General features: G+C 52.1%; 1 protein-coding gene across 1 annotated transcript in view; it reads right to left on the bottom strand.

Moving 5' to 3' along the window:
- Nucleotides 1-11,329, bottom strand: part of IUM83_17906 (Isoamyl acetate-hydrolyzing esterase 1) — a gene marked incomplete at both ends in the record, with an annotated part of 45,214 nt that extends 33,885 nt beyond the window's left edge. Inside the window, 2 exons of the mRNA XM_067942876.1 lie at nt 11,041-11,091; nt 11,160-11,329. Of these exons, the coding sequence (XP_067795969.1) occupies nt 11,041-11,091; nt 11,160-11,329 (221 nt within the window). The remainder of the gene's footprint in view (nt 1-11,040; nt 11,092-11,159) is intronic.
- Nucleotides 11,330-24,047: the final 12,718 nt, after the last annotated feature.

The raw sequence follows: 24,047 nt of genomic DNA, 5'->3' as shown, positions 1-24,047 counted from the left end.
TCCAGGCCCGACCGTGGACAGTTGTTCGCCGGCGGACCCTGTCCGCGGGCGTGCGGTATCAAGCCCGGCTTGACCGCATGTTCCTTCGTGCAGCCCGGCTGCACGGTAATGTGTCCCTTCGCCGGCAGACCCTGTCCGCGGGCGCGCGGTATCAAGCCCGGCTTGATCGCATGGCGCTTCGTCGTGCAGCCCGGCTGCACGACAGCATGCAAATTGCGTCAGTGCGGTACGTTTGCAACCGTCCGCACTGTTTGCAGCGTCAACTCCCGGAGTTGACACGCCTTCGTCACCTCGACGCCATTCATTGGCGGAGCCCCTCTTGACCGAGGGTGCGTCGACTCCCGGAGCCGACGCGTCGTTGTCGACCTGACCTCTTCGGGTCAGGGACTGTCCCTTACACGCTTGAACGTGGGTGTTGGTTCCCGGAACCAGCACATCTTTTTCTTCCGACGTCGGCAGCATTGCCGACGTGGGTCTCACTTGTGCGCATCCTCGCGCACCCCTTGGGCATTCCGGGACAGCGGCATTAAGCGCTGTCTCGACTGGTGAGTCGCGCGCACCTGCTGGTGCGTGCGCTGCGGTAACAGGGCCATCGCTCTCTGTTCCGCTGTCGCGGCCGAAGCGCACGAGCGTGCGCTTCTTCCAGTCTATCACCGGATCATGCCGTGCAAGCCACGGCATGCCCATTACTACGTCGAACTTATCGTCCAGGTCCAGGGCGATAAAGCGTTCGACAAGCATTCGTTGTTTGTACGAGAAGCGCACGTTCACGACGCGCTTCTCGGTCTTCACGATGGCACCTGTTGCCAATCGAACTTCCAGAAGACTTCGAGGTACCTTTACCTCCTCGAAGTCAAGTCTCGACAGGCTTCGTAATCGAACAAAGTTGTTCGACGCGCCTGAATCTACCAATGCTCGAAGAGAGTCGCTCGCTCTCTTCGACGTTACCTTCAAGATGACCAGGTTCGGCCTGTCATCTTGCTTGTTGCAGCGAGATCTGGACTCACTGGGGGCTGCAGTCCTCAGTGTCGCGTGCCCAATGTCGGCACGCGTGACTGCATTACCAGTAGGGTGCCCCGCGCTTACTGGATGTTCACGTTTTTTGTTTGTTCGCGACGATGTCTGGCATCGCCACGACGGCCACCTCCAGGGGGCATGGGAGCTGTACACTCCCGTGCAAAGTGACCGATCCTTCCGCAGCGGAAGCATCGCACGTTACCTCCCTGCTGCTGGTAACCAGCAGTTGTTGCATTCGAGAGGTCCATTGGTTCTGGACCTCCCGACCTCGCTACCGGGCGCGGTTGTGACCTCGGTACGTTTACATGGAGTTTAGCCTGCCGCAGGTTAAACTCTTCTAGCATGGCAAGAGTGATTGCAGCTTCGAGAGTACCCGGGTACTCTCGGAAGAGATAGGTCTTCACAGGCCCATCTCTAAGCCCCTTCATGAACGTGACGACCTTGGTCGCCTCGTCAATCGGGTTAGTCACGATATTTGATACCAAATATCGTGCGCGCTGCGCGTAAGCATGGACGTCATGCTTACCCTGCTGAAGGTCGAGGAACTCCGCCCTTGACCGGAACTCGTTTTGCGGGGGCTCAAACGCTTGTTTGAGCTCCTCTTTGAACATCTCGTACGTGCTGAAGCACGTAGGATCGGAGAGTCGGCGTCCATACGCCCAACTCCTTGCGCGTCCGCCAAGGCAGGACATGGCGAACGCGACCTTCGACAGTGGGTCGACGATGCGTCGAGCCGCTATGGCTGTGTCGAGCTCGACAAGCCATCGGAGGAGAGGCTCACCCTCTCTTCCCACGTAATTGCTTACGCTCAACTTTAATGGTTGAGCACGCGGTGTCGTCCCTGACGACGCCGTCACTGAGGAAGCAGCATCACGCTGCTCCTTCATGATGAACCCCAGAGCAACACCATGTTGCTCCGTCGGCGATAGCGTACGCAGCATCGTAGCTATCGCCGCTTCTCCAATGACTGTTGACAGTCGTTGGAGGGCCTCCCACTCTGGATCAGACAGGTGGGGGCAGTCCGCGCGTGCAACATGCGTTGCAGGCGTATTGGAGCTCTCCATGGGCACCTCCGTGCTCATGGGATTCTCGGCTCCGCGTTCGTACACCCTGTACGAACGTCACGTAGTCGGTCGTTGGACGGACTACAAAGTGCTACCAGGTGTAGTGGGCCTACTTTGGCTCACTACTTTAGCTTACACGTCGCGCTACGTGTATGAGGAAGCGTAGGAGTTTATTAATCATTTGAATTAATTATGCTTGAGTCCACAAGTATAATATAAATCAAATAAAACACCAAGTAGGTAGTTTAAGGAAAAATGAGAACTGTATTGTTTTGTGAATTGATCTTCCTTCTAAATCTGCTAAAACTGTTTATCATCTATGAAAGGGGTTGACAGCGGCTGGCTGTCAGAGCCCCGCTAATATGCACGTCTCTAATTGGTAGAAAGATGCTGCTTTCTACCAATAGGATCTTTGGGTAGGTGTGGACCACTCATGTGTGGTGGTCCACTTCAATGTATCCATTGGTGTGCCTTACACCAATGTGAGGAAGTATCTAAAACCTTTAACAGATATTTATCTGTTAAACCATAAGTGACAAATGTCATGCACAAGTGACAGTTGTCACTTGTTTACTTGTGTGTGTAACCCCGTTACAAAGGAGAATTTGGGCAAGGGAATGAGGTGTCGACGGAGATCGGATAACGGACGACAACGCTGAATCAAAATCGATCCGCGGAGCGGCAGAATTTAGGGAGGGGCTCTACCGACGGAACATAGGCAGGTCCTGCTACGGACCTCGAAGATAAACCTGAGACTCTTCCCCAGGTCCCCTCGGGGACCCCTGCGGGTCCAGATGCAAATCTAGACTCGCCGGACAAAAGTCCACTGGTGCCAGCTGGAGCACAATCGTCCACCCAACCACCCAGTGCGAAATCGACAGCAAAGAAGAAGACCGCTAGACCGAAATCCTCGCGGAAGAAGATCAAGGCACCAGATTTGGAAACAGAAAATCGTGGTGATCTCACGTCGATCGTGTCCGAAGATCAGTTGGCGGTTGCATACTACAAGAGGAACTGCTTGACTTCTTGATCCAGGACACCGTGATGCGTGTCCTTCGACCGAAGATTCTTGGCGAGCTCGGAGGACCCGTGTCGCTACCAGTGCCTGGATCGAACAAGCTTACGGCAGCTAAGGCACTGATGCATCTCTAACAGAAGGTGGAATAGTTGCCGGGTCATTCGCAGCGGAAGATCTATTCGATCTGAAACTCAGCGAGATCGAACACACCGTGCAGAGCCTGTTCACACTGCTGACACCTCCAGGAGCAATCGGCCGGGCCAAAGCAGATTACAACCGAGTTAGCGCTGACGCCGGCAAGATTGACCCCGATTACACCTGGGGAACGGACCGCAACGTCATAGCCTTGTGTGTCCGCCACCGAGGATATCGAGTCAGACAGTTCGGAAGACAAGCCGCGCAAGACACTAGGGCCTTCAGGCGCAGCCATGTTACGAGATCTAGCTGACCGTGGAGACCGAGCGACGCCTACGTCCAACAGAACAGCCCGGAAGACATCAACAAATTCAGAGCGTCACTCGCCAGAGAAACTGGAACTATTTTTCCAAGCAGCTATGGACACGTTCCTAAAAGAGCAACGTGTATCCCAAGGGCAGTCGAAGTAAGATCGGCGGGAGAACAGGATGTTGAAATGGAGTCGGGTGGGTCACCCAACCAACCCGCCTCGTCCTGGGAATACGACCCCGATGGCCTCGATCTCGACCGACCAGCCCGAGCGGCCGTCGCTGCTGCGATGGCCACTACAAGCGATCAGACACTGGTCCCACCACGTATTCGAGTGTCAGCGGTGTCGGAGTTTTCTGAGAAGAACGGCGATGACGATCGTGCCCGATCTTGGCACCGGATGAGGAAAAGTGCCTAGTGATCGGAGACATTCTCACGGGGCCAGCACGAAACTGGTCTAGTTGCTTACGGGACGTCGCGTAATAATCACCAGAATGTGCGTGTCCAGTCTGAGAACCGGCTGGTAAATTGTGAGTGGCTGGGAGTCAGTGACTGAGTTGAACGACGACATATGACAAAGTACGCGCAACGTACTCGACATGCGTCCCACGAGCTGAGCGCGAGCACTGATCGCGTGAACGAGCACATAAAAAAATCTTGCGAGTGCGCTCGTCGGGATTTGATCGTTCCCTAACGCCAACCCCCCCCCCCCCCCCCCTCGATAAATAGCATAATTTATTAGATAAAAATAGTTTGGAAAACTAGACACCCCCCCCCCCCTCCACACACACACACACACTGCTATAGATAGAGTGATCAGTTCTCGAGCATGTACGGTATTGTGAAGGAGTAGACTTTATTTAGCTATCACTATTGAAGTCCTAGATTTTTTTATGGCTGCCAAATAACAGGGATTCCCACGCCTTGAACAAACCAAACCAACCAAAGTGCAAACTATTGGTTCGAAATTATATTTCACGACCGTTGAACCAATTCTAGCCGTTACTTTGGTTTGAACGTTACCAGACCAACGCTCTTGAACCATTCCTGAGGTTTGGAGTTTCGTGGTTTGGAGTTGAGCTACAGCTGCAACCGATGGTTTGTTTTTTCCGCTGCCTGGTTGGTCAATATGGTTCTCTGTACTCGGGGCGGGCTCTCTTCAAAGGCCGCGCTCAAGCAAGCGGCATACCCAAAGAATTAGAATCTGCGGGTGGTATCGGTAGCAAGGTTGGCTTATTCGCTTGCACCTCCTGGATGGCAGGATTTGCATTCCCGAAGGCGGTGAGCATCTCACCCTGAAGCAGCTTTCGTCTTTGACAGCGGCTCCAGTCTTCAACCGCGCTTGGTCTTTCGGCTGTGCACCGCGGCACTTCTCGATAAGAGCCGCATCGTGAACAGTTTCAAATCGAGGTTTTTAGCCAACTACATTCTCATGGTTTGCTTTGGTTTGCAGTGTCTCACTCGGTTCAAACCACTTCGAACCAAACCACGAAACCGTTTCGAACATGGTTCATTGGTAATTTTGGTTTGGTTTGTTTACCGAACCAAACCACGCGGTTTGGTTTGTTCTAGGCGTGGGGATTCCCGCGCTGGCCTCACTGCTCAGAGTGTCTGAGTTGTTCTGTACAGAAAGCAGCCGCCATCGCAGGAGCTACCACTGAGGTCAAAAACGAGTTACGCTTGTACATAAGGGGGACACTACACTTTTTCCAGACCTAATTAGTCAAGAGAACCTCAAGCTGCCAGCGCGCCAAACACCCAACAATGGTACAGTACAACTAAGGGTGACCGTACCAGTAGAGCTATCCCTATTCTAAATTTGGCAAGCAAACCATGTGGTAATTGTAGATTTGGCAATGGCGAGTGGAATTTCTCACAGCGGTATTGCTATTTTCCTGTCACACAATGCGTGAGGTATTATAATGGATTGCGATACTGGTGCGAGGTGGGTGGAAGCTTCCTGGGCGAAGCCAATGAAGACGACGCTGCGTCCATTGAACGAACACCTCGTGGCATGGAGGTACCTTTACTTCCGGGGCGATCACGACCTGGTCGGGCGCCAAACAAGGCGGTAGACACATTAGACTGCTGCGCCCACGTCACAAGAGCCCCATCGACGACGGCACCCGCCACCAAGGCTCTTGTAGCCACTTCTCTCTCCCCCCCCCCCCCCCCCCCCCCCCCCCCCCCCCCCCCCCCCCCCCCGGCAACGTGATGTCTGTGCCACCGTCGCTGCTAACTTCTATCCAGGCCTCATAGAGACTTTTATCTCCTGATATCCAACAGTTTGCTCCTCGTGCGGGCCGCTCATTTTGATTGTGAGCCGACGTTACTCACGCTACCCAAGGCTATTTTCACGGCCAAATTTGGCAGCAGAAATAGCTCTGGGATCGGAAAGCTATTTTTATTTGGCAGATGGCAATACCGTTGGCGCCACCTGGAGCCAAATCCACGCCAAATTTGGCATTTGTGGGCTGGATAGCTCGACCAGTAGGGTCACCCCAAGGTCACCTAATTCATCATGTTGACGTTACCGCCACAACGCCTCACTCCCACGCCATCGTGAGAGACCTCCAAGACGTGCCGGTCGAAACCTGAATCTTCCATTTGAGGCGTGTGCTACATCATGCGTTTTTCTCTCGAATTAGCTTTGACAGATATTTCATTTCAAAGGACAAAATGAACTCGAGTTTGCTCTTTACGATAAAGAGAACACCGGATATAGTGAAAGTGTTTGGTCACCAACTCCCCAAGCTCTCGTACAGATTTATTGCTCTTATAAGAGGGAACCTATCATTTAACATATAAATTACTATTCCGCATGGAAGTACGAGAAACGGGAACCTACCATTTAACATACAAATTGCTATTCCGCATGGAAATAACCTATCAGTTAACATACAAACTGCTCTACCGCATCGCATGGATGTACAAGATGATCGAGGTCTGGCACTAGGTGTGGCGTTAACAACGTTCTGTACGCTGGTGTCCTGCAATCCGTGGGCAAACATGTTGACCTGGAGCTTTTGCACCGCTCCTAGTGCCTCCCCGTGCGCTCGCTGTCACTTGAGGACTGCTCGCTTGTGTCGTCTCTCTTTCTGGGTTGTTCTCAACAGCATCTTCAACAGCGACGTAGCTCGGCGCGCTCAACAGATCCAATAAATCTTAATCTAGATATTATCAGCAGTTCTAGATCTCCAAGCTCCGTTTCTCTGGTCGATCATGCTCCCTGACACAATCATAGTATGCCGCCAACAGTGTCGAATTGTCGCCTCCGAAACGGGACGGAGTTCGTTCTTTTCGTAGATAGTGAGGTGCTGGCGCGACGAGACCATTGTTGTACTCCTGGTCGTGTTTAAAAGTGAACCACGTGTTCTTACAATGTGTGGTCTTGGTTTGGCGGGGGAGCTCTCCTACACTCTTACAGCCTAATAGCCGGTTTGACTGGATTTTACTATAGTCACAATTTGGGATCTCACGGTAGCGCTCTAATAGTCGATTTTCTCTTATAACCGGCGCCACTATAGCAGGTGTTCTTTTGGTGTTGCCAACAACCCTTTGAATACATCAAGGCGCCCAGTCGCCGCAAGGTGGTGGTCAGCAAAAATCCTCGCAGGTCATCGCACCTTGAGACAGGAACCACTCCGCAACCAGTACGTCGCCATTGAGCACAGCGTAATGCAACGCCATCACAAAATTGTGCAGCACGTTTGGGAGGTGCTCCACTAGCCACCAGGCGACGTCGCTGTGGCTGCTCGCAACGGCCTTTTTCAGGCTCTTGGGTCCCACACCTTCCAAGTTGAAGCTTCAACTCGAGCACCTTCGTCCAGCGAGCTGGGGTCGTTGTCGAAAAAAACCGCAGAATATCCACCGGACCGATGATACACGCTTCAGCCACCGCTTCCGACCTCACGACCCAGTCCTGGAGTTGTCCACGAGCCATTTGACCGTTTCTAAATTCTTGGGGTCGACGGCCTATATCAACGATTGTGTAAACTGCTTGTGCATGTCGTACTGGTCGGCCCGCGGGAACTGTCTCAATGTGAACCTTTCCCTGTCCTCCTTTCGCTCTTATTTGCTACAAACGTGTTCTCGCTTTCAGTGATATTCTTGGCGAACACTGCTGGTCCCAGAGGCGGTTGAGCAGCGCGAAGGAGCCGCGTGCAGGCCTTGTGCAGCGGCAACTCGAGTGCCGAGTCCAGGAAGTGAGACACAGCGTCGAGGTCCGCCAACTGGCGCTTGAGGCGGAGCTTGTCCTCGTCCAGGGGTATTCGTTGTCTATTTAGTGGGGTTACACTTGGTGGGGTACACATGTGCTAACATTCGGGTAGCTACGTAACTGGTTACGTAACTAAAAGGGCAAAAGATCCATCCCCCAGGTAGGAATAAGTTTCTATCCAGTATGGGGACCCGGCGCTGCTTCTCACTGTGATGCAGCTTTTCCGCTCCAAGGACGGATTTGTCGCTCTGCAGCACGTCGTGGACGTCGCCTCTCTCTTCCTGGACTAGTCCGTGGGCCTCCCTCTCTGCAAGTTCGTATCCCTCACGCTCCTAAACCGATTCTTCCTCCGACAATAAGGATGTCACCACAAAATCTGCCTTGAACACTTCGCAGATACTTATTATTAATCGAGGGATTTTAATTTTAATCGGAGAACCCAGCTCAGGTTATCTCTCATCGAATCGATTCGGCTGAAAATCTGGAAATGGTTCGGTGGCTGCTGCATAAAATCCAAGGTGTCGATATCGATGGACAAGTGCTTCTGCGGACTATTTCAATTGAAGTTTTGCAGCGTCTACGACCATGATAGCAACATCCAGCAGATCTGCACGAGGACACGATAGTTGATGCTATATCCTAGGGCTGCCATCACGTCGTGTGGTGGCTGCAGCAAACCTCGGGAACGAAGACTTCGACTTGTCGGAGGCGTTGATGCGAGCAGTGCACAACGAAGACATTGTGATGGCTGAATGGCTGTGCGACCACAATGGCGACGGGTCTCTCCTGGGGATAACATGGGGCACGAAATCGCGGCTAAAGGTATTTTGAAATGCTTGTCTAAGGGTGGGAGGCTGGACGAAGCAGTGGTGGTGAAAACGGCGGGGAACGGGCATCTTCATGTGGTGCGTTGGCTGATGGATCCTGTACTTCGAGAGACTCAACCTCTGGAAACTTTGGGCGGGAGGACGTATTTACGATCCACGCTGCAGCTATTAACGGCCATGTAGAAGTTGCAGAGTACCTACGAGAGCAAACGAAGGCGCTATCCGGCAAGGAACAGCGGTCGCCTGCTAAAGTATGAAGGGACAGCTGAAACATTTGTCTCATGAACTAGGTTCTCCCAATGAGGGCGATCGTCTCAGCGAAGACGATGACGAGTGCTGCGGAAAACGGTCATCCAGAAGTTGTCAGGTGGCTCTACGAAGAATTTGGGGAGGACCCTGAAATCGACCTTTTCAATTGTGGTAAGCGACGACGATCAGTCAGCGCTACTGTGATGGATGCAGGTGCCCGCAACGGACATTTGGAAGTGCTAGCGTATCTGCATGAGCTGCAACAATCACTTACCGTAATGCCAGAAAACGCAAGAGAGAGAAAATCTCGCCAGCCCCAGTGCACAGAGGCAGCGATGGATGCTGCTTTTGGAGTAACGCTGTCCAGTGGCTACACCAGAATCTTTCGAGGGATGCAGCACCCGCGCTATTCACCAAGTGGCTGCAGGTGGTCATCTTCACGTCTGGTCCGGCACCGATCAGAAAAGTGCACCACGCCGGCCATGGATGGCGCCGCAGCAAATGGGCATCTGAAAGTGGTGCAGTGACTATATTTTAATACCGACGCTGCTTGCACTACGGCGGCAATGGACGGTCCTGCTGGATGGAGTAGGGCGACTGGATATTGTGGAATGGTTGCATAAGCATCGGGGGACGAGGCTACTCGTACAGAACATTGCAGGAACGTTTTGTATGTTTTGTATGCTGCCAATACCGAACCACATACAGAAACCAACCCGGGTGTGCTGTTCGAGACACGTTCTGTGCTAGGCGCATATACCAAACATACTAACATATATTTCTAGACATGCACTGGAGCAATGGGAAATGCTTGTGGTACACCACGTACTGCGCAGGCAACTTTAGCATGGTAGTAGTGCTCGTACAAAATAAACACAGATACGCATTGATGAAATGTGGACGATTTTAAGCTGCGATCAGAATCACGAACACAGAAGTGTGCACATCAGCCACGTCGTCAGTGACGACTCGTCACCATTGCCGTGGAGAGCTTGAAGTACCGAATTCGAACGTATTCGAGTGATTTTGTCGCTGCATCAGATCATTGCATCGAGTCTGAAACACAAACGCACCAGTGAACACCCTGATGCACATCTGAATACCTCGCCTTTGCCCCGCCTCATGACGTCGCTTTCTGCTGCCGATTGCGTATTTTCGTGAATGGCTACAATAAGATGGCCGTGTTTGCAATTGCGATATAGAGTTAGATTCAGTACCAAAACTTATACAAATGTTCTGTACTTCTAGTCACTCTCACACGAGGGCTGTACGCCGGCAACCATGGATTGAGCTGCTGGCCATGGGGCTTTGGATGTTGTGTAGTGGTTCCGAGCGCAAGGTTACACAGATGAGCAGCATCAGTCAACGGTCATTTGAAAATTGTGAGATTGCTTCAGACCCACCGATTTGAAGGAAACACGAATTTAGCTATTGATGCTGCTGCGGGTTCCGGCCACTTCGAAGTAATTCTCTTGCTGCACTCACAACGCGGCGCCAAGTGTCGTGAATATACTTCATTGGTAGCTCGAGACCGTGGAGCTTACGACATTGGAGGATAGATCGTACCTCAATATTCAGAGATTCAGATTGACAGGATGGGTGGTGAATGACATGAATGGACATTATTTTCTCGCAATAATCTACGTAGTTCTGCTGCCTACCAGTATATTGCTAGAAACCTAGATCACGTTGACTTTCCCGGCTGCGACCTGAAGATCACTGGTGAATGAAATCGTGCCAGTCCGGGAGCTGCCACTTGTTGAAACGATCGAGCTCTTCTCTTTCAAACATCCCATTGATTGCGACGCTCAGGAGCTTCCCCACCTCTTTGTGGCCTTTTGCTGAGAAGTGCAGTCCGTCCACGAAGTATGTCCGACGAACCTTTCATCAGGGAAAGTCGTGTTGAAGTACGTGTGCAAGTCCAAGACATGCACATTCTCGGTCTCCCCGAGCTCAACACACGCACGAGCGTACTTTCCAGCCGCAGCGTTGGTGCGATCGCCGTGACGCTCCGAGTCAATGATGCAGGGCGGCGTGATAAGCAGGATCTTGCCATGCGGCGCCAGCAGAGGTCGAACAATGTGGAGGATTTTGTGGAGATTGGCTCGGTAGTCTTCCAACGGCACATGAACGACTAGGTCGGGGCCGCCCACTATCGCATCATTGGCGCCGAGGAACACCGTGACGAACGAGGCCGCGTACTGATATTGTAGCTCCTTGGAGAAGATCGGCATGCCGTGCTGCAGCACCCACCTGTACCATCAGAGATACATTTAGTGCATAAGAAAGTTGTCATCAAGTAAATGGCGAGGAACGCTGACTTGGTATTGTAGCCCGAGAGACCGCGGTTGATCGTGTCGACGGACCGCACATAGTGCTGCTGGAGGAGGGTGATGAAGCCAGACTTGTCTGGGTCATTGGCCTGCTCGGTGATGGAGTCCCCGATGAAGTAGAAGACTGGGCGGCGGTCGGTGGAGGCAGCGAGACCCATGGCGAGCGATCTTTGAGGCTCGGAGACGGACAAGAATAGTGAAGAGGGCGATATTTCAAATCCAACGGAGATAATACGAAACCATGCCAACAGCTGTGGGCTGCCTGCTCTTTAAAATAGTAGGTGAGCACCCACGCTGTCTTTGCAAGTTCGTGGCCTAAAAATTGTGAGTAGCGCTCGTGGAACCAATCATAAATTTCCACTGCGTCGTGTTCCATCTCAGCTGAGGTCGTTGCGTGTACTAGAACAGCAGCACCTCAAACCAGCCATGCAGCGCGGCACTGTTGATTGACTCGTCCGAGCAGCTCTCCGTCCGGTGAGTATGTAGCCATTTCACAACTTGGTAATGACCTTCGACTCGAAGTTCGAGAGGGATATTTATATGTAGCAAGAATTTGTGTGACAATCTTGTGATCGCACTTAATTGAGTGGTGTGCGTCTTTTGGCAAGGGCTTCAAGTTGGACACCACGCCTGCGCGCTGATTCGAACACTGAGGACCTTAGCCAGGTGCAGACAACCAAATACGGCGCCATAGGCCAGAGGAATATAGAGATGTATAGGTATATCGTTCGTGCTTACATAATTGAACTAGTTGAAGCGACCGAAATCATTTACCCCGGCGACGAGAACGCAACGAGCAGGATAGATGTCATGGCCGTCCCACTAGTGGACACCACGAGAGACTTCCCTATGCTACTTAAAAATATATATTTTTACAAAGGCACGCTTATTATCATAACCGTGAGCTTACGATGTTCCAGCATGTAGCATTGGCGCCGTGGCGTGAATCAGTCCGCATTGCTAGCAAGTTGCGATCACAGGACCTTTCCACACGCGGTGTCCTGGCACCGCGTGGGTTCTTCTCCGGCCGCCACATCCACTTGGACGGCGTTAGCTCAACACGTCCTCGTCGTCTCCAGCTTCGTGCTCATTGTACGACGTGACAAGCAGTGGCACGCACACCTCGTTCAGTACGAGTCGGGTTGCAGGAAGCCACTCGTCGTAGCCCCAGATACCGGTATTGAAGCAGACCACCAGAACCGGCTCGCAGTACAGCATATTTTCTCGAAGTAGGCCTCGAAGCCGCCGACGAAGTAGCTGATGTCCACCTGGCACATCTTGGCGTCCCTCTCGTACGTCTGCGAGAAGCGAGAATCTGCGATGCCACGCAGGAATCAGCTCCAATGGTTGAATAACCTTAATGAAATTCGAGTAGATCACGCCAAGGCATGGTTAGCAGTAACACCAGTACATACGCAAGCAAATGTAGACTCAAATGCACAATTAAAAATCGTGTTATTTCCACTGTAGTGTCGTTCGGTGAAAGTATTAGAAGCCGTACATGCAATCCTAGTTCCGAATATTGCGATGCCATGCAGTTTAGCGACACCGACTGGGCACTGATGCAGCTGGACTATAGTCTCCGCTTTAAACGCCTGTGGATAACGTACACAGTGGCCGCTAACCACCCACCTTCCTTCTTCAGCTGTGGAGGTAGCCACGTACGATGAGACGCTGCCCAAGGTCCCGAACTTGGGGGGAGGGAGGGAGATAGATGGGGGGGGGATAAGCGTCACCGCCACGCGCGGTCTCATTCCCTCTCGCAGTAGATATTTTGCTACCCCCACCATGCTGGTGATCAGCAGCAGCATCGTAGTACGGGGTGATATTGAGTTTCGTGTATTACGGTAGCTATCTGACGCCAACAAATTCGTGAGAACTCTGGATTGTCGCTCAGAATAACAGTGGTTGTATCGAAAAGTCGCCAGGGGTAAAACGAATTCGTGTGTGCACGAACGCACAAGCAACGCAAAAGTTTTCATACAAAAAGGAAGTCAGACGCCAACAAATTCAAGAGAATTTTTTTTTTCACTAGACAGAATCTGTGACGTGCTAAAATGCGTTCGTGTCGTGTGAGAAAATCTTGGGTTGTGGAAGTTTGTGTCACTCTCGAATTCACCGTGGACAGCGCAAGTGAACAAGACGTCGACGCTCCTCACTCCGAATTCGTTCGTGTCCGTGAGGCTGCTGTTCTGCTCCAGGGGCATCAAGTCTGCGCGCCTGCTCATCGCCACCACGACTTTCCTGGACGGCAGTGGGTGAGGCCTGCGCGCGCAACCCCATCCGCTCACTGGACCGCATTTGGAGCAATTCCCTGTCGGAAACGGAGCCCTCCCCGGTTGAGTCGGATCCTGGCAACGGGGGAGTTTGACCCCGCCGCAAGTATAAGCGCACGGACCGCCACTACCACCGGTTCCAGTTCTGTCGCGCCATTCTGAGAAGCTAGCAAGCTCGGGGACGAGAAGGATGCACAACGCATGATCGAGTGACTCTGGCACAAGTTCCATGGCTGCCTAGTGCCTGTCATCGCAGCCCAGGCGGTGACCAGGAGAAGCTGGGGATCTTGAAGTTCTTCAAGAAGCACCAAATTCCTCCGAGACGAGACAGAGGCAGAGCGATGAGAGACGAGATCCAGGCAGGCAAAGGCCACGTCGTCCGTTGGGGACGTCAAGATATGTTTGAGGTTGTTATCGGCATACACCAGGATTCGGTTTGGTGGCTCCAGAAGAACACTCGAGCCCTCGGCGATGGGAAGGTGTTGTTTAAGGCAGTGTGCAATGGTGACATCGTGTTGCTCGAGTACTCCTGGATTTGGCCCAGACGCTGGTGAGGATGAACACGAGACAGAGGAGGAAGATGCAGCCGTGGAGATGAAAGCCCGCTATAAGCCGAATGGATGCGCGGTAACAGTGTCAGGGGAGAATGTAGGCGATTTGCTACGAGGAGCCTCCATATTACTCGTGGAGGGGGCCATTTTGCTACCCTGGAGTGGATGGTCGAGAATGGCTACGAGGACAAATCAGCATACATGTACTTGGTGGTCCGCCCAGCTATTGATCCCAATCGTCTGGACGTTGTCGCGTTTCTGATCTACAACAATGTGGTGAAGCGGATCGAGCATTGAAGGCAGATGGAAATTTAAGGGAGCTGTATCAGAAGTATTGGATGAAAGTTGTTTCCTCACACTTCTACCCCGTATAGGTTTCTCTCGCGGAAATCGACGAGATGAAGCAGCACGAAATGGGCATCTAGCTGTCGTCAAGTGGCTTCACGGACAAGCAAAGGCTTGTCGCACTATAATAGCTATGGACAGCGCTGCAAGTTATGGCTGTCAAGTATGGCTGTCAAGTGGCCCCATACAAATCGCCGGGAGGGCTGCACGACCGCCGCGATGGATTGTGCTGCTCGCAACGGCAAGTTTGGCGTTATCAACTGGCTTCGCACGAACTGCGCAGAAGGCTGCACTACTGTCGCTATGGATGACGCCAAAATGTTCGAAATAGTGCATTGGTTGCAAGCCAATCGAGTGGAGGGCTGCACAACCCTGGCGACGGATCTCGCTGCTTCGAGTGAAGATTTCGTTTTTGCATTCAAAACGTGTTCAAGGTTCCACGTGGGAAGCATTTGTCGAGAAACACAATACTCCCTCTGTTCGTGGGCAGGTCTTTGGCCCACCGATAGTATACACACTGAGCATAACTCCGACAAGGACGACTTCTGTTTCTAAATGCTGACGGACAAGCTGGATACGATACGACGGCAAGATCTTCGTTTCAAAGTGCAGTTCACTAATTGATTCCACGAGTAAATCCAACTTCTCGCTTTAAATAGCGTCATTCAAACACTTTTCTCGTTCGATCATCAAGCGCGCCATATTCTGGGCCGATAACCTTTATTGTTATAGACATGACGCGGTAGCTCGCTACTATTCAATTTGGATTTGGTGCACGTCGCCGAATTGTCAACCGAAGCAGGGAAGCACGTACTCACTTCCATATATGATGCCAGAAACTATAGGGGGTTGTGGAGGAGGGACTTCTGTCGCAACGGCGAATACGGCATCAGCAGCGCGAAGTTAGGCATGTGTATGTGTCGTTTGCAGTCGAGGAATTCATAGGCGACTGGTGCGCCGCAAGTGCGTCGCACCTAAGTAGCATGCGATGGTCTGAAAACAAGATAGCGTAGTGGGTGAAACTGTGTGTCATGGTTCTTCGCGTGCTTCATTCTTTGTTTTGTTTTTCCATTGAGGTACATTGATGTCACTTAACGTCTTGGCTAACGACATCTATGACCTAGTCGGAGCTCGTCTCTTCATTCTTGTTGCTTGCTGGAATTTACCCGTCAGACCTATATTTTGTAACCGAAGAAAATACGATCGGAATCAAGGAGATACGAGCAAATATTCATTGATTTCATCAAATGAAGTTACCGTCCGGGGTGATGAGAGCCCCGCTGAAGAAGAGCGACACATCAGCTAAACTGCCCAGCACGTTGAGCACTGGGGTCAACAAATCCGCTTGCGCATGAAATCTCACCACTTTGTCGCTGGTATCGTCCCAGCCGAAGATCACTGTCCCGCGCACGACAAAACTTTGACCCACGATTTTGGTGGCAATGGGCGACCAATCTCCTCCCTGGGCGCCACCTTTCTCATCTGAGTTCAGGTGCGGAAACGCGTATCGGAGAGTGTTCCAGCTGACAGTAATATTGGTCGACGTGCTGGCGACCAAATCGTGTTCGGATGACATCACCATCCCTCGAAGCTCCAAACGAGTGTCGCTAAAGAAAGGTGCGAAGCGCCTCCAGTTTTCTATCTGCGTGTCCACGCCGGGGAAAACATCATCTACCGTATCCGGGGCCATGATTCTGCGCAAGAATATGGACGCTGCGTCGTGTTGAGTCCCAGGATAAGCTACGAAATTGTTGAAGTGGCGAAAGTAGTCAGCAGCAACAGCCCATGGGGTTTGGAATGTTGGGATCTGGAACGAAATCTGGCATCTTGATTTGAGATCCTCGATCTCCTTCCGCAGGTGAACAATGTCATTTTGAGTATCAGCTACGACCTGGACCTGTTTCGCTCTATAGCGAGCCTGGTTCACACGACAGCGTTCTCGATGACGAATCTTCCTTTTCAGAGCCTCAGCGATGATGGCATTTTGTAGATCGGTGTCAATCGGGTGATTCGCTGCCTGGATTGTAGCAATGATCTTGTTTACCGTCTTCATGTCGGACGGATGGCACATCGGGAGGCTACGGGACGATGAAATATCGTTGAGAGTAACGAGCTCTTTCTCTGGAGACAATTCAAGCGTAGCCGTTGACGCTTCAACTCGAACGTGGGATGCATCCGTTTGAACTGTGTAGTGATGCGGGTGGTACCTTAGCTGCTGCAGACACGGCCTGGTTTTGATGCTGGCTTCGGTTCGCCCAGCACTCACGAGTTTTGTCACGGAGTTGGCACGAGGTGCTTCGGTCCGCTGCTTAACGTCACATATCAGCTTGTCACTCAATGTTCGAGTGTTGGGTGGGACGAGCACGCACGAGTGCATTGCAGTGGGAGATGCGGAGGAAGGCAGGAAGTTGTGGAATGACTTGTAAATTTGCCAGATATGTGTGACTCGTCGCTTACGGGACGTCGCGTAATAGACAGGGCGTATTTACACAGAGCTACAGTAGTCTGATAACAGCTTTTCCGCTCGTGATAATAGTAAATTGTGAGTGACTGGGAGTTAGTGTCTGAGATGAAAGACATATGACAAAGTATCGCAACGTTTTCGACACGCGTTCCACGATCTGAGCGTGAGCTCTGCTCGCGTGAACGAGCACAGACAAATAAAAGAGCTTGTCAGCACTGCTCGCGTGAACGAGCACAGACAAAAAAAGAGCTTGTCAGCACTGCTCGCGTGAACGAGCACAGACAAAAAAAATGCTTCCGATCACGCTCCCTAATAAGGGTGACCGTACCGGTAGAGCAATCCCTATTCTAAAATTGGCGAGCAAACTACGTGGTAATTATAGATTGGTCAATGGCGAGCGGAAATCTCACAGCGGTATTGCAACTTCCTGTCACGCATAGTGAGGTAATGAGTTGCGATGCTGGTGCGAGATGGTGGAAGTTTTCCTGGATGAAGCAGATGCAGACGGAGCTGCATTCATGGCTGCTATTGCACTAACACCTTGTGGTATGGAGGTACCTTCGCTTCGCTTCGGGTTGGGTTGGGTTGGGACTGTGGGGGGGGCTCACGAGAAGACACCTACTTACACATTGCGTAAACTTTAAATGTATGGGCACCACTTTCAAACAGTGATATTGTACTTTGCACTGCTATTTCTAGCTTCGATCCAGGTCTCACAGAGAGTATTATCTTCCGATATCCGACAGTTTGTTCCTTGTTCGGCCACTGATTGTTAGCCGACGTTACTCACGCTATCACACTGAGCTATTTGCACGGCCAAATTTGGCCACAGAAATAGCTCTGGGATCGGAAAGCTCCTTTTTTTTGTATCTGGCGATGCCGTTGGCACCACCTCTAGCCAAACCCAAGCCAAATTTAGCATTAAATGCCAGTCACCTCAAACAAAATGAAGAATATTGTTTTCGAGGTCAGACATGTAACCACCGTGTCTCCATTAGCAAGAACTATGGCAGACACCCATCCACTCGTACACATGTGAGCGCTCTCGACCGTTCTAGGGCTACTCAAGGCGAAGATGTCGTTCTTCAAAGGTAAAACAACACCATTCGATGCACCTGCTAATCCTGAAAGCGCTGAAGCAGACAGCCACAGCAACGGACTTGTCCACCACGGGACTGATGAAAGACGAGGCAGCCAAGTTAGCTGTGCCTGGTTACTCCGCACTCTGCCTAGTACTTATTAATAGGGACAACCACTAGAATTCACCGGACAATACGTTTTGCCACATAAATTCCAGAAAAACGCACCAGCAAAACAGAATAACACATAGTTTTACTAGAAAACCTAACAAAATACAGAATTGCACATTGCTATATCGACAGCACACACAAAAGTGGGTACATCACTCAAACACAGAAAAGGGATTGGCGCGCTGGCTTTCGAAATCAGTCACTCGATAGAATGACAGCCGTCTCGTGACCCCCGAATTTGTGGACCCCATGCCGAAGAAGATCGATTGGAGAGATCGTTCGCCCGGTAGCCGACCGAAACCCGTTACTCGACTCGAAACGGTCTGTGTTGATCACGACTAATCCTACATCATGTTCGCTGCTCTCGGACCCTGCCATGCACACGATGAAGTACCAGCTCCTTCAGTGTAAGTCAAGAGCGTGCGCGGATGCATGTCATCAACTGAGTTGTGGTGGCGGGGAAAATGTTCACCTGCTATTTACATGTCGATTCGCTCTTTTTGAGACAGATGACCATTTTCGAAACCGCAAGCAGAAACCGTTTTAGTAAGAGCTCAAGGAAGTCCGTATTCGGGACGTGAGGGAGGCGGGTGAACGCCTTTATCGTGCAGGTGTACATGTATAGTGCGGGTACCGTAGGTAGAAATGGACGTAGAACTTCCAGCTACGGAGTACCTTTGGTGTCTGTCACCACGATCGGGTCACCGACCCACTGAATGAGTTGGAACTGGAACGGGATCAGGATTGGTGGATCGAGGATACAGTGTTGGCGTGTGTCCTTGTGTCGACTTCGGCGGTACGTTTATCTTTGGCGGACCGGATTTGCCACCTGAAGTTGTTAATAATATACAATTGAGTATAGAGCAGTACAAGTTGCTCCAAAACTGTCCTGAATGGAGTATGATCAGACTGAATGGTAGGAGTCAGACCCGTAACTCAGAATAACCAACCACACAGAAACACAATGCCGAGCTAAACGTCAAACAATATACAGCCACCACTTATTCTTTGAGACCCTTGGGTGGGGGTGGGTGGGGGTAGGGGTTTATTCACCAGTAAGCAATCGCGTGTTCACCCAGTACACTGATCAGTACTCAGCGTTCGCGCACCACCCTCACTAAGTAAGGGAAATATAAGCCAATACAAAATACAGTCCTATCACACAGGAGTAGATCAATTCAGTCGCAGGGGTAACCGCTTAGAACCACCTGAAACAACAGTTGCGAAATATGAAATGGACGTCCGAACTTGGTTATGAAGCTAGAGCAGATCATCCCAAGGTGCGATACCTCAGTCCTTGCACGCCTCGGCTTTGAAACAATCGAGAAGCCACTCACCCAACGCTCGCAACGTCGGGGAGGCCTCAAACCGACCGTCGTCTTCGGCCCCGGGCAATTTTCCGCTGCTTGTCCTCCACTCAGCCCTAGAGTCGTCTCCGGTCCATCGAGCTGCTCTCCCGCGGCGGCGGCGGGGCTTGTCTTGTTCTCAGCAAATTGACTTTTGGTTGTTCTTACGTCTGACTAGCTATCTCTTGAATCACTTCGTTGACTTTGAAAACGCCTTCAGAATGCTTGGCTATGGTTCGACTTGTTGACGTCGACCTTCCTCACGGAATCACTCATCACTTGATGACAGCGATATCTGGGTACATCGACCCTTCGCGGTCGAACTTGCCTTCGGCATCCGACAATCGGCTAGTACAGTGTCGACGGGTAGATCTTGGTCTCATTCAGGCTGGGAACAAGCTCCGTTGTAACGGGTTACATACAAGTGGCTAAGCCACTTGTGAATTTAACAGATAGGATATCTGTTAAAAGTTTTAGATGCTTCCTCACCTTGGTGTAAGTCACACCAATGGATACATTGAAGTGGTCCAGTGGTCCACACCTACCCAAAGATCCTATTGGTAGAAAGCAGCATCTTTCTACCAATCAGAGACATGCATATTAGCGGGGCTCTGACAGCCAGCCGTTGCCAACCCCTTTCATAGTCGATAAACAGTTTTAGCAGATTTAGGAGGAAGATCCATTTACAAACAATACAGTTCTCATTTTACCTAATCTAAGTCACTTGGAATCCTATCTTATTTAACTTAATTTGTGAATTCAAATATAATTAACCTAAGTAATTAAGTAATTACGCTTCCTCATACACGTAGCGCGACGTAGCTAAAGTAGTGAGCCAAAATAGGCCCACTACACCTGGTAGCACTTTGTAGACCGTCCAACGACCGACTACGTGACGTTCGTACGAGGTGTACGAACGCGGAGCCGAGAACCCCATGAGCACGGAGGTGCCCGTGAAGAGCCTCCAATACGCCTGCAACGCATGTTGCACGCGCAGACTGCCCCCACCTGTCTGACCCAGAGTGGAAGCCCTCCAACGACTGTCAACAGTCATTATGAAGCGGCGATAGCTACAATGCTGCGTACACTATCGCCGACGGAGCAACATGGTGTTGCTCTGGGGTTCATCATGAAGGAGCAGCGTGATGCTGCTTCCTCAGGGACGGCGTCGTCAGGGACGATACCGCGTGCTCAATCATTAAAGTTGAGCGTTAACATGTGGGAAGAGAGGCGAGCCTCTCCTCCGGTGGCTTGTCGAACTCGACACAACCATAGCGGCTCGACGCATCGTCGACCCGCTGTCGAAAGTCGCGTTCGCCATGTCCTGCCTTGGCGGACGCGCAAGGCGTTAGCGTATGGACGCCGACGCTCCGATCCTACGTGCTTCAGCACGTACGAAGTATACAAAGAGGAGCTCAGACAAGCGTTTGAGCCCCCGCAAACGAGATCCGGTCGAGGGCGGAGTTCTTCGACCTTCAGCAAGGTAAGCATGACGTTCATGCTTACGCGCAGCGCGCACGATACTTGGTCTCAAATATCGTGACTAATCCAATTGACGAGGCGGCTAAGGTCGTCACGTTCATGAAGGACTTCGAGATGGGCCCATGAAGACTCTCTTCCGAGTACCCGCTCTCGAAGCTGCAATCACCCTTGCCATGCAAGAAGAGCATCCGGTAGCGAGGACGGGAGGTCCAGAACCAATGGACCTATCAAACGCAACAACTGCTGGTTACCATCAGCAGGGATACGTGCGATGCTTCCGTTGCGGAAGGATCGGTCACTTTACACGGAGTGCACAGCTCCCATGCCTCTGGAGGTGGCCGTCGTGGCGATGCTAGGCATCGCCGCGGACCAACAAAAAATCGCGAACATCCAGTAGGCGCGGGCGCCCTACTGGTATCGCAGTCACGCGTGCCGACATCGGGCACGCGACACTGAGGACAGCAGCCCCAGTGGGACCAGCTCTCACTGCAAGAAACAAGATCACAGGCCGAACCTAGTCATCTTGAAGGTGTACTTGAAGAGAGCGAGTGACTCACTTCGAGCTTTGGTAGATTCAGGTGCGTCGAACAACTTTGTTCGACTACGAAGCCTGTCGAGACTTGACTTCGAGGAGGTAGATACACCTCGAAGTCTTCTGGAGGTACGACTGGCAACAGGTGCCATCGTGAGAAGACCGAGGCGCGTCGTGAACGTGCGCTTCTCGTACAAACAAAGGGTGTTTGTCGAACACTTTATCGTCCTGATCTGGACGATAAGTTCGATGTTGTTATGGGCATGCTGTGGCTGCACGGCATGATCCGGTGATAGACTGAAGAAGCGCACGCACCAGCAGGTGCGCGCGACTCGCCAGTAGAGACAGCGCTTAATGCCGCTGTCCCGGAATGCCCAAGGGGTGCGCGAGGATGCGCATAAGGTACGATCCACGTCGGCGGTGCTGCCGACGTCGGAAGATGAGGATGTCGGTTCCGGGAACCAACACTCGCGTTCAAGGGTGTAAGGGACAGTCCCTGACCCGAAGAGGTCAGGTCGACAACGACGCGTCGGCTCGGGAGCCGACGCACCTCAGTCATGAGGGGCTCCGCCAATAACTGGCGTCGAGGTGACGAAGGCGTGTCAACTCCGGGAGTTGACGCTGCAAACAGTGCGGACGGTTGCAAACGTACCGCACTGACGCAATTTATGCTGTCGTGCAGCCGGGCTGCACGACGAAGCGCCAGGCGATCAAGCCGAGCTTGATACCGCACGCCCGCGGACAGGGTCCGCCGACGAAGAACTGTCCACGGCCGGGCCTGACCAGAAGAACAAATGCGGAACCCGGCTCCGCACAACAAGAATACGGCGCAAGCGGAAAACGTTGCCCGTCTCGGTCCGGGACCGAGACAACGAGAAAAGTCTGCTGAGCAGACTGAGGCGGTGCCGGGCGTCGAGACGCTAAGCGTCTTGACGCGCACCGACAGGATTCCAGTATTGTGAAATGAAACTTCGCTAATCCTCCGACGACGGCGTCGGATGTTGACTTCCAGTCATGAGCTGGAAGCGCTTCACGCGCGACTTGCATGATGGACGCATCGAGCAGTCTGCGTTCTTCGAACAGCGAAAGAACGGCGAGGAGAGCGAAGAGCTGAGGCAGCTTCATGGGGAGTACCACTGAGAGTGAAGACACTCTCAGTGCGAAGACGAAGCGAGAGCGCTGAGGAATAAGGTTGGGACTCGCCAGTCGAGTCCCTATTACGAATTGTTAAGGAGTACAGACGTGCTCCCGGAAGAGATTCGCGAGCTTCCGCAGGATTACGTTCAGCACGAGATTGATCTCGTGCCGGGCACGAAGTACTGTGTCACGCGGCAGTGGCCGCCGCGAGAAACAAGTAAAAGCAATCGACGACATCTTGAAAGTCGTCGCAGCAGGACAAGTGCGGAATCAAAGTCCCGCACAGTGCTCCGACGTTCTGTGTCAAAAGCCACAGGGCGGATGGCACGTCGTTCATGCGTATAACAAGCTGAACTATGCGACGGTACCGGTGCAGACGCCGATACCGCGAAAAGATGTTATCGTCGATTCGATGGCCGGGAGCACCGTTTACAGTGCTCGACTTGCGAGACGATTCTATCGATCCTAATGCGTGAGAGCGATATCCTCTCACGGCATTGAGCACGCCAAGCAGCATGCTCTGGGAATGGCTAGGGATGCCACAGGGGCTTAAGAATGCCCCTGCGACTTTCAACAGGTGCGTGATGCACTTGTTGCGTTCGGTGCGCGACTTCGCACCGAGCTACTTCGATGATGTGTTCATCCACAGCCGGGCTGTGGACGGAAGACTGACGAGATGCACAGGGTGCATCACCGGATACTTTGAGCTTATGCGAAAGCACAAGCTCTACGCGAACCTGAAGAAGTGCATCTTCGGGGCGAGCGAGATACCCGTCCTCGGGTGTCTCGTAGGAAAAATGGTGTTCGCCCTGACCCGGAAAAGGTCAGAGTGATTAATGAATGGCCAACGTTCATGTCAAGGAACTGAGGCACCTTGGTTGGCCATGTACTCTGTGCAAGTACGCGGAGAATTATGCGGGCAAGATCCGCCCGCTGTCACAACTCTTAAGAAGGAAGGTGTGTGGAATTGACACCCGATTGCCAAAAGGCATTCGATGTAGTCAAGCGGGGCTTGATTGAGGCAACGATCTTGGCAGTGGCTGACCAAGATCGCCCATTTCACGTAGTGTAGTGCGACGCATCCGACTTCGCGATCGGATGCGCGTTGATGCAGCACGATCACGAGGGCCGTGATCGTGTCGCCTACTACCAATCGCGTCAGCTGAAGCCAGCTGAGCGCAACTGTCCGGTGCATGACAAGGGACGCCTCGCCATGAAGTATGCACTCGCGATTCCGAGTGTATCTACTGGCATGTAGACCGTTTGTGGTCTACACCGACCATGCATCACTGCGCACCGCAGTGAAGTCACCACATATCACAAAGAATGGTGAGATGGCTCTCATTCTTTGCGGAGTATAACTTCCGGGTCGAATACAAACCCGGAAAATTGAATGTAGTGGCCGACGCGTTATCACGTCGGCCAGACTACGCAGAAGCTGCTGACGTCAATGCCATTGACGTCACGCGATCGATGAAACCCACATCGTCTCG

Source organism: Phytophthora cinnamomi (assembly GCF_018691715.1).
Source record: "Phytophthora cinnamomi strain GKB4 chromosome Unknown Contig18, whole genome shotgun sequence".
NCBI classification, from domain to species: Eukaryota; Oomycota; class Peronosporomycetes; order Peronosporales; family Peronosporaceae; genus Phytophthora; species Phytophthora cinnamomi.
This window is presented reverse-complemented; position numbering and strand designations above follow the sequence as displayed.